Source organism: Vombatus ursinus, unplaced genomic scaffold (genome assembly GCF_900497805.2).
Source record: "Vombatus ursinus unplaced genomic scaffold, bare-nosed wombat genome assembly UNPS02014832.1, whole genome shotgun sequence".
In the NCBI taxonomy this organism is placed as follows: Eukaryota; Metazoa; Chordata; class Mammalia; order Diprotodontia; family Vombatidae; genus Vombatus; species Vombatus ursinus.
In genome coordinates, this window is record NW_020954610.1 from 63,162,119 (window position 1) to 63,174,983 (window position 12,865).

The 12,865-nt window shown below is 45.9% G+C and overlaps 1 protein-coding gene across 2 annotated transcripts in view; it reads left to right on the forward strand.

The window, feature by feature from the left end:
- Positions 1-4,132: 4,132 nt before the first annotated feature.
- The window catches only part of SIGMAR1 (sigma non-opioid intracellular receptor 1), a 17,063-nt gene continuing 8,330 nt past the window's right edge, over positions 4,133-12,865 (forward strand). Inside the window, exons 1-4 of one of the 2 annotated variants that reach the window (XM_027839498.1) lie at positions 4,133-4,392; positions 6,240-6,440; positions 6,725-6,817; positions 7,071-9,121. In XM_027839498.1, the coding sequence (XP_027695299.1) occupies positions 4,242-4,392; positions 6,240-6,440; positions 6,725-6,817; positions 7,071-7,297 (672 nt within the window). In that variant the 5' untranslated portion in view covers positions 4,133-4,241 and the 3' untranslated portion in view covers positions 7,298-9,121. Of the gene's footprint in view, positions 4,393-6,239; positions 6,441-6,724; positions 6,818-7,070; positions 9,122-12,865 lie in introns of those variants that run through there. The other variant, XM_027839499.1, reaches the window with a different exon arrangement.

Sequence of the window (12,865 nt, forward strand, 5' to 3'; positions counted from 1 at the left end):
TTAAGAGTATCATATTCCTCTTCTTCTCCCTTCCCCTAGAGTTCTCCCCAACATTGTTCTTACTGTATCCCAAGATCAAAGGAAATAACTGCTAATTTGCCCCCACCCCTTCTTACACCAGCAGTGTCCTCCATTTGCCACGTCCCATCCAACTCCTTCTGAGAGCCATTACCTGCACTACTGCAGTATAGACTCAACTGGTTCTCTGGGGGATAGGCTGCTTGTCCTCACAGCATAAATGAATTGTAGATTCTCCGATTTTGAAGAGAACTTAAAATCATCTACTCCCATAAATGCCCAAATTACGACTGAAAGGATAGTAGTACTCTCACCAGAAGTAGGGAAAATTGGAGGTTTGGGGGGGAAACAATGAATTTCATTTTGGAAGTGTTTGGTTTGAGATGCCTACTGAACAAGCAGAGAAGATATTCAACAAGTAGCTGATGATGAATGCCTGGAATTCAAGAGGGAGGTTAGGGCTGGATATATAAATGTGGTAGTCATCTGCATAGAGATGATTCTAGAACAGATGACAGCTGACAAAAACTCCAAGAAAGAGAGTGTAGAGAGAAAAAGAGAAGAGGACCCAGGGCAGAGTGCTAAAGAACACTCCATGCTAAAACAGCAAAAGACGGATGGATGTTAAACCAAGAAGCTGAGGACTGGTTAGACAGGTAGGAGGAGAACATGGAGAGAACAGTCATAGAAGCCAAAAGGAGGAGTGTCCAGAAAGAGGGGATGAGGGATGGGGATGAATCAGCAGTGCCAAACATTGCAGAAAAGTTCACAAGAGTGAGAACGGAGAAAAGACATTGGATTTAGCAGTTAAAAGGTTATTAGTTTACCTCAGAGATGATTAGTTACCTGAGTCTCAATAGGCTGGTGATGTAAAACAGATTACAAGGGATTGAGAAGTGATTGGGTGATAAGGAAGTAGAGAAAGGGAACACAGAGAATTCCTTCTAGGAGTTTGGTAGAGAGAGGAAAGAGAGACACAGAGTTATAATAGCTTGAAGAGGGATGGCAAGGACAAAAAAGAGTTTTTTTTTTTAAAGGATGGAGTAAATCTGAGAATGATCGTAGACAGTGGAGAAGGAACCAATACAGAGGGAGAAATTGAAAAGAGAAGGAAATTCCTTTGAGAGGGGATGATGGCCAATGGAGAATAGAATCCCTAGAGAAGATGGGAAAATATTGCACCTAGGGCACAGAGGTTAGAGGGATTGGGCAAGAAGGAGGACTTTCTTTTCTTTTCTTCTGAGCCACGCATAAAGGAGGACTGGATAGGTAAAGATGTAAAGGGGTTTCCAGGTATAGGATAAGAAGAGGGAGTTCATAACAGATGGACTCTATTTTTTTCAGTAAAGCAGGAGATAAGAATATCTGTTGAGGGAAAATATAGAACAAATTAGGGGGGACTCAGGAGAAAGGAGAAATATAGCATGGGTTCCACACCACCCTGTAATCCCATGTTATCCAGATTTAGGTTGGATGTTTGGGGTAATCCATTATGCAAATATGCCCCAAGTTCCCATCCAGGGCATTCTCTATCAATAAACCTAGAATCAAACAGGATTCCAGGATCAAATAGAGACCAGACAGCAATGAAAATAGCAAGAGAAAATGTCCCTATCTCCTTCAGATTCCCAGTGACAATCAAGTCAAGAAGTATTTATTAAGCATGTATTATGTGCCAGCACTGTGCTACTGCCAGTGGGGAAGGGCACTTTTCCTGGATCACTCATATACTCAGGGCTAGGACACAATTCTCTGTTCAACAGGTTTTTTTGCCCTGTTGCTGTTTCTATTCTGTCTCCAGAGCTGCTGGCTGTACCTTTGCCAAACTGCTATTGCTATTTGGTTTTTTCTCTGCTGAGTGGCTACCATCTCTATATCTGAATTTTTAATTTTTTAAAACTTGATATTACTAAAAATGTTTTATAGATTCTACGGTTGCTTCTTTGATCATGGCTTCTTCTTTAAAGAAATTGGACTTCTTCGAAGTTATTGAAATTTTTTTGTTCAATAACTTTTGTGAAACTGCTCCATCAATGTACCCGGGGCTAACTAACACATCTTTAGCTATTAAGTTAGTTAGGTCTTTCTGTAGCCTTAAAAACTTCTGGTTTTTCTAGCCTAGTCTTTCTTTGTCTAACAAATTATCTATTCCTTAGTCATGGCCCATCCACCTGCCTGGCATCTCCTCCTTGTCCTGCACCTTCTCTGGAAATTTTCCTTCCCCTTTCCCCCACCCCATAAACTGGAAACGTCTATACTTGGGAACAATCTAGGCTTAGACATTCCCAGTTTTCCAGTTAATTGGTATTTCCCTGTCCATAATTCCCAAAATGGGAACCCATTCAGAGTTTTCTGAGTAGCTCTGACAAAATCCTTCATGACACCCAGCTGATCTAGGAGCTGCTCTGACTCCAGAGCTTAGTGACATGCCCCAAAGCCTTAGACCACTGTGAACTCCTATCTACCACAGCCTGAAGATCATTGTGACTGAGATCACATTTCTGGGCTTCCCTGACATGCTTTGGAAGTTAGTCCCTACTACAGTGTGAGGGAAAATGTACTAATGTGGTTGTGAGGTCCTCCTGTGGTCCTGACCCCTTTGTAAAAGGTGGGCAGTGGGTCACTGAGCTACCCTAATATCTTTCCCTCATTGTCACTGCCTCCTGCTCCCCTGAATGTCTCTAGTGAAACTTCTCATCCTTCTTTTTGGGGCCTTCACTTAAACACACAAAAATAAGGACCTCATACTCTCAACACTGACTTTCTCATCTAATTCTATTGCAAAAGCCCTTTTAGATCCAGAAAGAGACTCTGACAAGTCCACAGTCACATGAAGCTAGCATGTTAAGAGGGTGCCTCCAAAAATTTTTTTTTATTAATTTATTTTGATTTATCAACAATCACTTCCTTAAGCTTTTGAGTTTTAAATTTTTCTCCCCCTGCCACCCCAAGAGGGTGCAAAATCTGATATAGGCTATACATATACATTCCTATTAAACATATTTTCACATTATTCATGTTATAAGAAAGAATTCAAACCAATAGAAGGAACCACAAGAAAGAGGAAACCAAACAAAACATAAAAAGAGCAAATAGTATGTTTCGATCTGCATTCAAACTCCGTAGTTCTTTCTTTGAATGTAGAGAGCATTTTCCATCATGAGACTTTTGGAGATGTCCTAGATCCTTGCATTGCTGAGCAGGGCTAAGTCTATCAATATTAGTGGCTGTTATTGAAAAAAAAATGTTTTTCTAATTGCATTTAACCCTTGATATTTAGCTTCCATCATTTCCTTGGCAGCATTACCATAAAAAACACAATGAAGCTTTTATAAACTTCACATAACTTTTATAGCCCACACTGAAGCTTTCATGCAGGGTAGCTATCAGTAGCGGAAAGGGTGCAGCAGCTTGGACTTCGCCCTACACTCTTGCTCTGTCGAAATCCCTGTCACTCTGCTTGGAAAGGTAAAACCGCCCTTGAAGGGAGCGAGATGAAGAGTGAGTCAAAGAAGAATGAGGGCTTGCTGTGCACAAATGAGTTCAGATCCCAAAAATCGGTGAAGGGGGGTGACTTCCTCCTGAACTTCAGTTATCTAGGACCAGACAAGGGAGGCAGTGGGGAAGCTTCGGGACTGCAACCTGGGAACGGCCGTAGGACCAGTGGGTGGAGGACTTCGCAGGGAGGAACACCTCCCGTTCGCTATGGAGCAGAGTGCATTGTAGTTCAAATTCAAGGATTAGATTGGATTAGACTAGAAAAGACTGAGGCCGGAATTTTCTGCTAACGTGTCTCCGCCTCCCAGAGCCGTACACGCCCCTCAATCCCAGCCATTTAGCTCCCTTTCCCTCCAATGTCCCGAGAATGGGCCAATCCGGGGAGGCGGGGCCTTGAGGATCCGCCCTTTCCCAATTGGTGGAAAGTGGACGTACCATAACGTGAGACGACGGCGGTGGGGGGAGCTGGGTGACGCTGGCTGGGCTCCCGGGCCGGTGGAGGCGGTGCGAGCTGCGGCGACCCCGCGTAGTCGGCTTCCCAACCCCGCCCCCACCCCCACCTCCTATCCCGTGGTCCCGCGGCTTTTCGCGTGCGCGCGCGTGCGCGGTACCTCGCCTATCCTCGCCCGGCGCCGGCTTGCGCTGCCAGAAGCTGCTTCCTCCCCTAGGGACCACTCTTCTTCGTCCCGTAGTTCTCCCCGCTCCTCCGTCCCGGGACCGCCGGGATGCAGTGGACAAACAGCTCGCGTGCCTTGCGACTGGCCGTGGGGCTGGCCGTCGTGGCGGTGCTGGTGCAGGGCATCCGCATCTGGCTGGACTCCAAGAGCTTCGTCTTCCAGCGCGAGGAGATCGCGCAGCTGGCGCGCCAGTACGCAGGTGAGCGCGGGCGGGGGTAGGAGGCGGGGTGCCCCGCACCGGGCACTCTGCACCTAGGTCGGGGCGGGGGTGGTGAAGGAGCAGGAGGGCGCCTGCAAAGGGGCCCCCCTCTTGGGGCACCGCTGAGACTCGTCCTCCCAGGAAAAAGAGTGTGAACGTGGGAATCAGGGAGAGGAGCAGCAGCCCCCGGCTGCACCGGGGCAACCTGTGCCACCGAGGGAGGCTTGGGCTTAGGGAAGGAGCCGCGTGTGTCCTACGAGGATCCGGAGTCCCTTTCCCATCCCCCACCCCGGGGGTGCGGCGCTTTGGAGGAGGCTGTGACCCATTGGCTTCCTAGTGTCGGGAGGCAGCATCTTAGCAGGTCCGAGGATTCAGAAGTTGGAAGGGACCCAAAGGGCCGTTTAGTCCATACCCCTCATTTTACAGCTAGAGGAAACTGAGGCCTAGAGAGATGCAGTAATTTGCTGAAGGTCACACAGGTAGGCAGGGACCGATCTGGTGCCAGAAGCCAGGTCTCCGACAGCTAGGTGACACAGGTAGTAGACTCCGAGGAAGGAAGACCTGAGTGTGAATACTGCTGTATGAACCAGGACTATTCACTTTTAACTTCTTTGTAAAATGAGGAAGTTGGAATCTATGGGCTACTCGCTGGAGTCATCGCTAGTGAGTGATGCTTGTATGTCAGCTCAAGTCCCAGTGTGTAGGAAGAAAACTGGGGTCCATGATGCTCATGGGAAGGTGGAAGTCCTCCTATGTGCCAAGCACTATGCTAAGACCTATCACAGAGATTAAGTGACTTGCCTAGGATCATACTGCTAAGTGGCTGAGACAGGATTTTTTTTTAAGGCATTTGGGGTTAAGTGACTTGCCTAGGGTCACACAGCTAGTAAGTGTCAAGTGTTTGGTCTGAGGCTGGATTTGAACTCAGGTCCTCTTGACTTCAAGACCGGTGCTCTTTCCACTGTGCCACCTAGCTGCCCCTGAGACAGGATTTTAACATACCTTCCTGACCCCAGTACACTATCCACTTCACCACCTAGCCTTTAGGGTTATGTAAGAGTCCAGTAAGAAGGGGTTCTTAACCTGGGGACCATGAACTTGCTGTTTCTGTTTTTTACATTTTAATAATGGAATTTCAATATAATTGGCCTTCTTTGTAATCCTCCTTATTTTATTTTGTACATTTAAAAATATTTTGAGAAGTCTATAGGTTTCACCAGACTAGGGATGCATAGGGTGCATTGTAAAAGAAAGGTAAAGAACCCTTGATACAGAATCAGAGGTCTTAGAAACCCCTCACAGCTCTGTTGTTACCTGTATGACTGTAGCTAAGTCCCTTGAACTTGTAAAATGAAGAGTTTGGACTAAATGGTCTCTAGGTCCCTTCCAGTACAAAAATAATTCGATCTGCTACACACACACACACACACACACACACATACACACAGTCTCTCTCTCCCTCCCTCCTCTGAGGGGCACAAACTCCTCTCCTCAAAGTTACTGAGGTTTGGAAGGAGAGATGCCCTCTCTTTGGCATTTGTAAAATAAGGGAATTGAATTAGATCATTTCTTTGGTCCTTTCTCATTCCAAATCTTGGATTATTCCTATATGTATACCTTGGGTTGGGAAGAGATCCTGACCTTCCAGGAGTTATGTGTGTCCTGGAAGAAAAAGGGTATTTGGAGTTAGATGTAGGGGGTGGTCAGGGTCTATTCTTGCCCTCCCCACCCCATCCTGCCATCAGGGCAAGTGTAGACTCTGGGCCAGGGGAATCTGAGTCTGACGTTTGGGAAGGTGGGGCTAGTCAGACCCCTGATCCCCCTGCTTATCCCCATCACCATACCAGGCCTTGATCACGAGCTGGCTTTCTCTCGCCTCATTGTGGAGCTCCGGCGGCTGCACCCTGGCCACATCCTGGCAGATGAGGACCTGCAGTGGATATTTGTGAACGCCGGCGGGTGGATGGGCTCCATGTGCATCTTGCATGCTTCACTCTCCGAGTACGTGCTGCTCTTCGGCACAGCCATCGACACTGGGGGCCACTCTGGTCAGTTTGGACCTTGTTTAGGGGAGGAGGGGGCTGGACACAGGGGTAGTGGAGGGAGGCCACAAACCATCAGTAGTTGCTGCTGTGGTGAACCTGAGAGGAGATGGGCAAGGGAGAGGAATGATGGACCCTGCCCTTTTTTCTGCCCAGATCCATAATTTTCAGGGAGGACCTATGTTACCTCACTATTTTTCTTCATCCATCTCCTCCCTTCCCTGTGTCTGTCCCAAGCATGGACAATATTAGAAGCACACCCAGCTGATCTGCTTCTTCTCTCCCTTCAGGACGATACTGGGTTGAAATCTCAGATACAGTCATCTCTGGGACCTTCCGCCAGTGGAGAGAGGGGACAACCAAGAGTGAAGTTTACTACCCAGGTGTGTGAGGGCAGACGGATCAGCATTGATTGCTGGAGGAGAAGGCAGTCTGCATTGGGTTGGTGATAAGTATAGTTTGGAGATAATTAAGATGAAAAGGCTTGGGGGGTTAAGATGAAAAGACCTTGGAGGTTAGGATGAGAATATTGGTGGGGAAAGGAAGTGGTTCTGATTTCAGGGGAGCACTATCCTGCCCCCTGCCACCTTTCTGTCTTCCCTCTGCCCTTCACTCTTCTGTCCTCTTCACCTCTAGGAGACACCATTGTTCACAGGCCTGGGGAGGCCACAGCAGTGCAGTGGGGGGCTGGCACGTGGATGGTGGAGTACGGCCGGGGCTTCATCCCTTCCACATTGGGCTTTGCACTGGCCGACACATTCTTCAGCACCCAGGACTTTTTCACACTCTTCTACACTTTCCGGGTCTATGCCCGGGCACTGTGTCTGGAGCTCACCACCTACCTCTCCAGCCAGGGACATTGACACCCCTTTCCCTGCCCAGAATTGATGAGGGTACCTGAGTCAGTGTGAGATTGAGATGGTCAGACTCTCATGAACACAGAGACAGGCCAGACCCTCAGCAGATTTGTATTCGGGCACACACTTAAACACAGGGATACAGACACAGTATAGGGGGTTTGGGTCTTCAATGAACCTAAATCTACTTCCTGGGCAGCAGTCTGGGGGAGTAGTGGAGGTGTTGTTCCTGAGTGTGCCCTAGCCCCCAGTTTGGAACTGTGATACCTCCCACACTCACCCTCACCAGACGCCTTATATGTCTAGCTCCCTGTCTTGGCTATGCAAAGGGGACCAGTGGCCTGTTCTCTACCCCCTACCCTTTCCCCCTCCCCCAATATCTCCTCTCCTCCTGCCTTCCAGGTGGGTGCTGCCAATCATGTGATTTTCCTCTCCTTCCATTGTGGACTCCCCCAAACCCCTTTACCTTTCTTTTCAGAGCCCTTGAGGGGTTGGGACCCAAAGTGCTAACCAACAAAAACTTGATCTGTCTCCCAGGCTATGTGACTGACTCGGGGGAAGGCAGAGAAGGGGCTGAGCCTTTTCATTAAAGGGAATTCTGATTGAACGTTCCACAAGGTGAACATCCCCTCCGGGGCTCTATGTTAGAGATATATCAATGAGCAGGTCTCTCCTGGGTGCACCCCATCCTCTTTGTACCCAGCATGGAGACAGAAGGGAGCTCACAGGTAGATTAAGAACCTACAACCCACCAGGACAACCAAGGACTGATTAATTGTTAGATTTCAGAGTCCTTACTATAGGATGAATAGAAGTTCAGAGAACCCTAGAACTCTAAGGGACCTTGAAAATTCAGCTCATCTGACCTTGCTTTGTCCTGGGGACACCACAGCTAGAGAACTGGTGACTTGCCCGTTTTAATGTATATACACCAAACGGTATTAGTACACATGGAGTCACGTGGTTCAGGGTCAAAGCAGCCGAAAGAGGATAGTTCGTTGTGGACTTGGGAAATCAGGGTGGGGCTCCTGGTGCACAAGGGACTGATAGGGAAGGCAGGAGGAACTCCAGCCACCTCCCCACCCCTCCATACTCCCTCTACAAAGAAGAGATAGTTGCAAAGCATCTGGTGTCCTGTGTACCTTCACGGATGTGATTTACAGATGGGAAATGGAGTGGCAAAATCCAGTTCAGATGATATTAATGCCAAACATTTTATCTAGTGCTTAAAGACTTGCAAAATGCTTTCCTCAGTATTCCTGTCAGGTAGGTAGCATAAGTACAAAGTGTCCCAAAAATTTTAGCGTGGTTTTAAGCTATTGTAGTTTCAAAGCGCATGAAGATTTTTGAGACACTTTGTATTATCTCCATTTTTCAGATGAAACAGGTTCAGACATGAAATGACTTTTATCTTTGGGCACCCAGCTAGTAAGTATCCACCACTTTACTGAGGTCCCAATCCAGGTCTTCTGACTCAGAGTCTGGTGCTGTATTTGAATCCTCCCACTGAGCAACAAGGCTTCCCTTTGGCTTTCCCCACCCTTTTCCTTAGGACAATTGGGCTTCCCTCTCCAATCATTAGGAAATAAGGAATCCTAGAGTTACTCTTCCTTTGGACCTGGTCTCCTTGGGCCACCACCTCAGGATGGTGGAGTGCAGTCTTTCCTCCAAGATTCTTAGGGATTCACAGGTCTTTGGCTTCAGCTGTTAATCTGAAGGAGGGTGGTATCAGAGGACCCCTCAGATCCTTCCTACTGCCCGTAACAAAGCAGCTTCTCCCCAGAATCCCTCTGTGTTGCTGTCTGTGTCAATAAATATTTCTTGAATATCTGTCTTATCTCTTTCTCTTAGGGAAAGCATCATGGTGGGCTGGAATAAACAATAAGTTAACAACTGTGAGACCTGTAGTCCTTCTGCCTTCAGGCCCTTGGCCTGACTGTAGTCAAGTCGTTACAGCTCTAAGGGTTTCAACTGTTGTTGGTCCTTCATTTTTGAAAACCAATAACATCACAAGGGTGATGTCTTGACTTGTGCATGAATTAGACTTAAGTGAGGCAGAGTTACTTAAATTTGTCCGGCTCGCTTTCTTCTAGAATCATGGAAGCCCCGTGGCTAGACAAATTTCAAGGTGACTGGTAATGGTTGGTTGGGGATGCAGTGGCCTTTCTAAATCAAGGTTACCCAAGCTTCAGTTTGTCTGAAGCTATGCCCATTCTATGACTAAGGGCTAGGCAAGATTTGAGACAGAAGATGGCCTAACCACAAAAGTGTCAGTCTGGGAGGGAGAGACTAAAGTTTTTTGTTCTGTTTTGTTTTGTTTTTTGGTGAGGCAATTGGGGTTAAGTGACTTCCTCAGAGTTACACACCTGGTGTCAAGTGTCTGAGGCTGGATTTTAAAGTTTCTTTCAATAACAGAAAGGAACTTCTATTTACACTCCTTCTAAGCCATCAAAAGCTGAACAATGAGTTGTAAAGGATTGGTTTTGTTTATTTGTGACTGACTCTGCCTGACCCTGTTTGGAGTTTTCTTGGCAAGGATACTGAAGTAGTTTGCCATTGCCTTCTCCAGCTTATTTTACAAATGAGGAAACTGAGTTAAGTGACTTGCCCAGAGTCATACAGCTAGTAAGTGTTTGAGGCTGGATTTGAACTCGGGAAGATGAGTCTTCCTGACTCCAAGCTTAGCACTCTTATCTACTAACCCACCTAGCTGCCCCCATAGAGCCTTAGGCTGCGGGTTATTATTGGCCATTCAATGAAAGCCAGAGTGATTTGGGTTTAAAGGTGTTGTCCAGTAGTTCCATTTGGAACCCAGTGGGTCAGTCGAGAGAAAATGTACTGAAGCAGCACAGGACGAAAAATAAATTGTCCCAGCTTTCAGAAGAAGGAAAAAAACCTAGCACCCAAACCCCAAAATGTCTTAGAAAATACAAGCAACCAAAAATTATATCCATACAGAGCAACCACATGTAAAGATATGGTGCCCCAAGTGGAGAGAGGGGCAGCATGTGTTGGGGGGGCTGTAGTTGTGTGTGGCTGCAAGGAATGCAGAACAAACATCTTTATCCTCTTCTCCAACAGAAACTTTCGTTCCTGTTAGGGGATTTTTTCAGAGCTAGTTCAGGAGGTCTGCAAGCTCTCAGTTCTTCCTGGGTAGCACAGTCTGAGGAGAGGTGTGGTCACCTCTCCAATTCCTCCAATCCTAAAGTGCTACGAGTTCTCTTTTTCCCTCCAGCCCTTTTTTCATCCGACCAGAGATGCCTATCTATACTCACAGTGGGCAAAGTCTGGATGGGATTTCCAACCATGGCCTGTAGTGACAAAATCTGGCCAAGAGGTGGCAGTGTGCACCTCAGAGGAAAGAGGCCCAGGCCTTTTGTCCCACTGCCCACTCTGGGCACCCTGTTCACATTTCCCATTAACCATCTCCTGACAAGTGTTGTTCATCTTCCAAATGAATACTTCCACTTCACTGGCTCAGAAGGTAACCTCATTCCATTCTCAGACAAGTTGGAGTAGGGGATAGCCTTAATGAGCAGAAACCTGAATCCCTGCAACTTTTATTAGACTGAAATTTAATTGTGCTTCCACAAGAAAACTTTAAATCCCTGGAGACAGCTGTCATGCCCTACTCATATCCCCTCTACCAGTAGTCCCACTGGTCTTCTCCTGGTTCATCATCCCCACCCCTTTACCAAAAAACTCCTTCAGGTATAACTGAATTTGTCTTTATCTCTGTTAAGTTTAATGCAATGGAAAAAATTAGTGAATTTTTAATCCTAGAGCCTTGTGTTCACATCCACCTGTGTCATTTACTGTATGTCTTGGAGCACATCATTTTTCCTCTTGTTCTGTTTTCCAATTTTAAAATTAGAGGGTTGGAGTAGATAATCCTATAAGTCTCTAACTTTTTAAAAATTTATTTTTATTTTTAATAATATTTTATTTTCTCCCAATTACATGTAAAAACAATTTTTAATATTTGTTGTATTTTTTTTTTTAAGTTTTGAGTTCCAAATTCTATCCCTCCCTACCCCCTATCCCCTTCCTGAGACAATAAGCAATCTGAGACAGGTTATGCATGTGCAGTCATGTAAAATATTAACATATTAGTCATTTTGTGGAAGAAAACTAAAAAAGAAAGAGAATAAGTGAAAAAAAAGTATGCTTCATTCAGACTCTAGTTCTTTCTCTGGTGGTGAATACCATTTTTTTATCATGTGTCCTTTGGAATTGTCTTGGATCATTGTATTGCTGAGAAGAGCTAACTTATTCACAGTTGATCATCACACAATGTTGCTGTTACTGTTACTGTATACATTGTTCCCCTGGTTCTGCTCACTTCACTCTATATCAGTTCATGTAAGTCTTTCCAGGTTTTTCTGAAATTATTCTGCTCAGCATTTCTTATAGCACAATAATATTCCATTATAATCATGTATATATAACCACAGCTTGTTCAGCCATTCCCCAATTGATGGACATCCCTTCAATTTCCAATTTTTTGCCACCACAAAAAGAACTGCTGTAAATATTTGTGTACAAATAGGTCCTTTTCTCTCTCTCTCTCTTTTTTTTTAATCTTTTTGGGATACAGACCTAGTGGTGGTTTTGCTGGATCAAAGGGTATGCACAGTTTGATAGACCTTTGGGCATAGTTCCCGGTTGCTCTGCAGATTGGTTGGATCAGTTCACATCTCCAAGGCTCCAACCTTAAAATCTTATGATGGCCCACCATATTGAGATACAAAAAGATCCATTGAAGAGAGAGGGACCAGGAGAACTGTTGCTGAACTGATGGGGAAAATGAAAGTAAGCAGGGACAAAGTGCAGTCTCTGAAGAGGAAGAAAGGAATCAGGAGAGCTGAACTCTCTCAATATCAGAGTCCCCATGTCAGCCCTCCCCCCCTCCAAGGCCCGTCTGCTCAGAAGATAATCTTGGGAAGGTGACATCCATTCCCTCCACCTCACCCCCCCCCACCCTCAGTTACTGGAAGGCAATGTGTGCATCCTAGACTCTTCTGGGGGTGCAAGAATGATAAGCCTGCTAACATCACAATTAGGAGGGTAGAAGAAAGGAGCAGAGGAGCTGTATACAGGGGAGCCTGGTATCCGGGGATTCTTCCTTTCCTAACCCTTATAGCCTGAAGGGCTGGAGAGTCTTATAAGAAATAGCTGGCACTTATCTGTCACTTTAAGGTTTTGCAAAGTGCTTTACAAATATCTCATTTTATCTTTGCAGCAGCCCTGGCAAGTAGGTTGCTATTATTATCCCCATTTTACAGATGAGGAAACTGAAACTCAGAGATGGAAAATCACCTGCCCAGTGTAACCCTGTTATAAACGGCAGAACTGGGACTTCAATCAAGCAACAAACATTTCTTTTTTTTTTTTTAATTTATTTTGAATTATCAGCAATCACTTCCATAAGGTTTTGAATTTAAAATTTTTCTCTCCCTCCCGCCCCACCCCCCCCAGATAGCACACAATCTGATATAGGCTGTACACATACCTTCCTATTAAACATTTTCATATTAGTGATGTTGTAAGGAAGAATTAGAACCAATAGGAGGA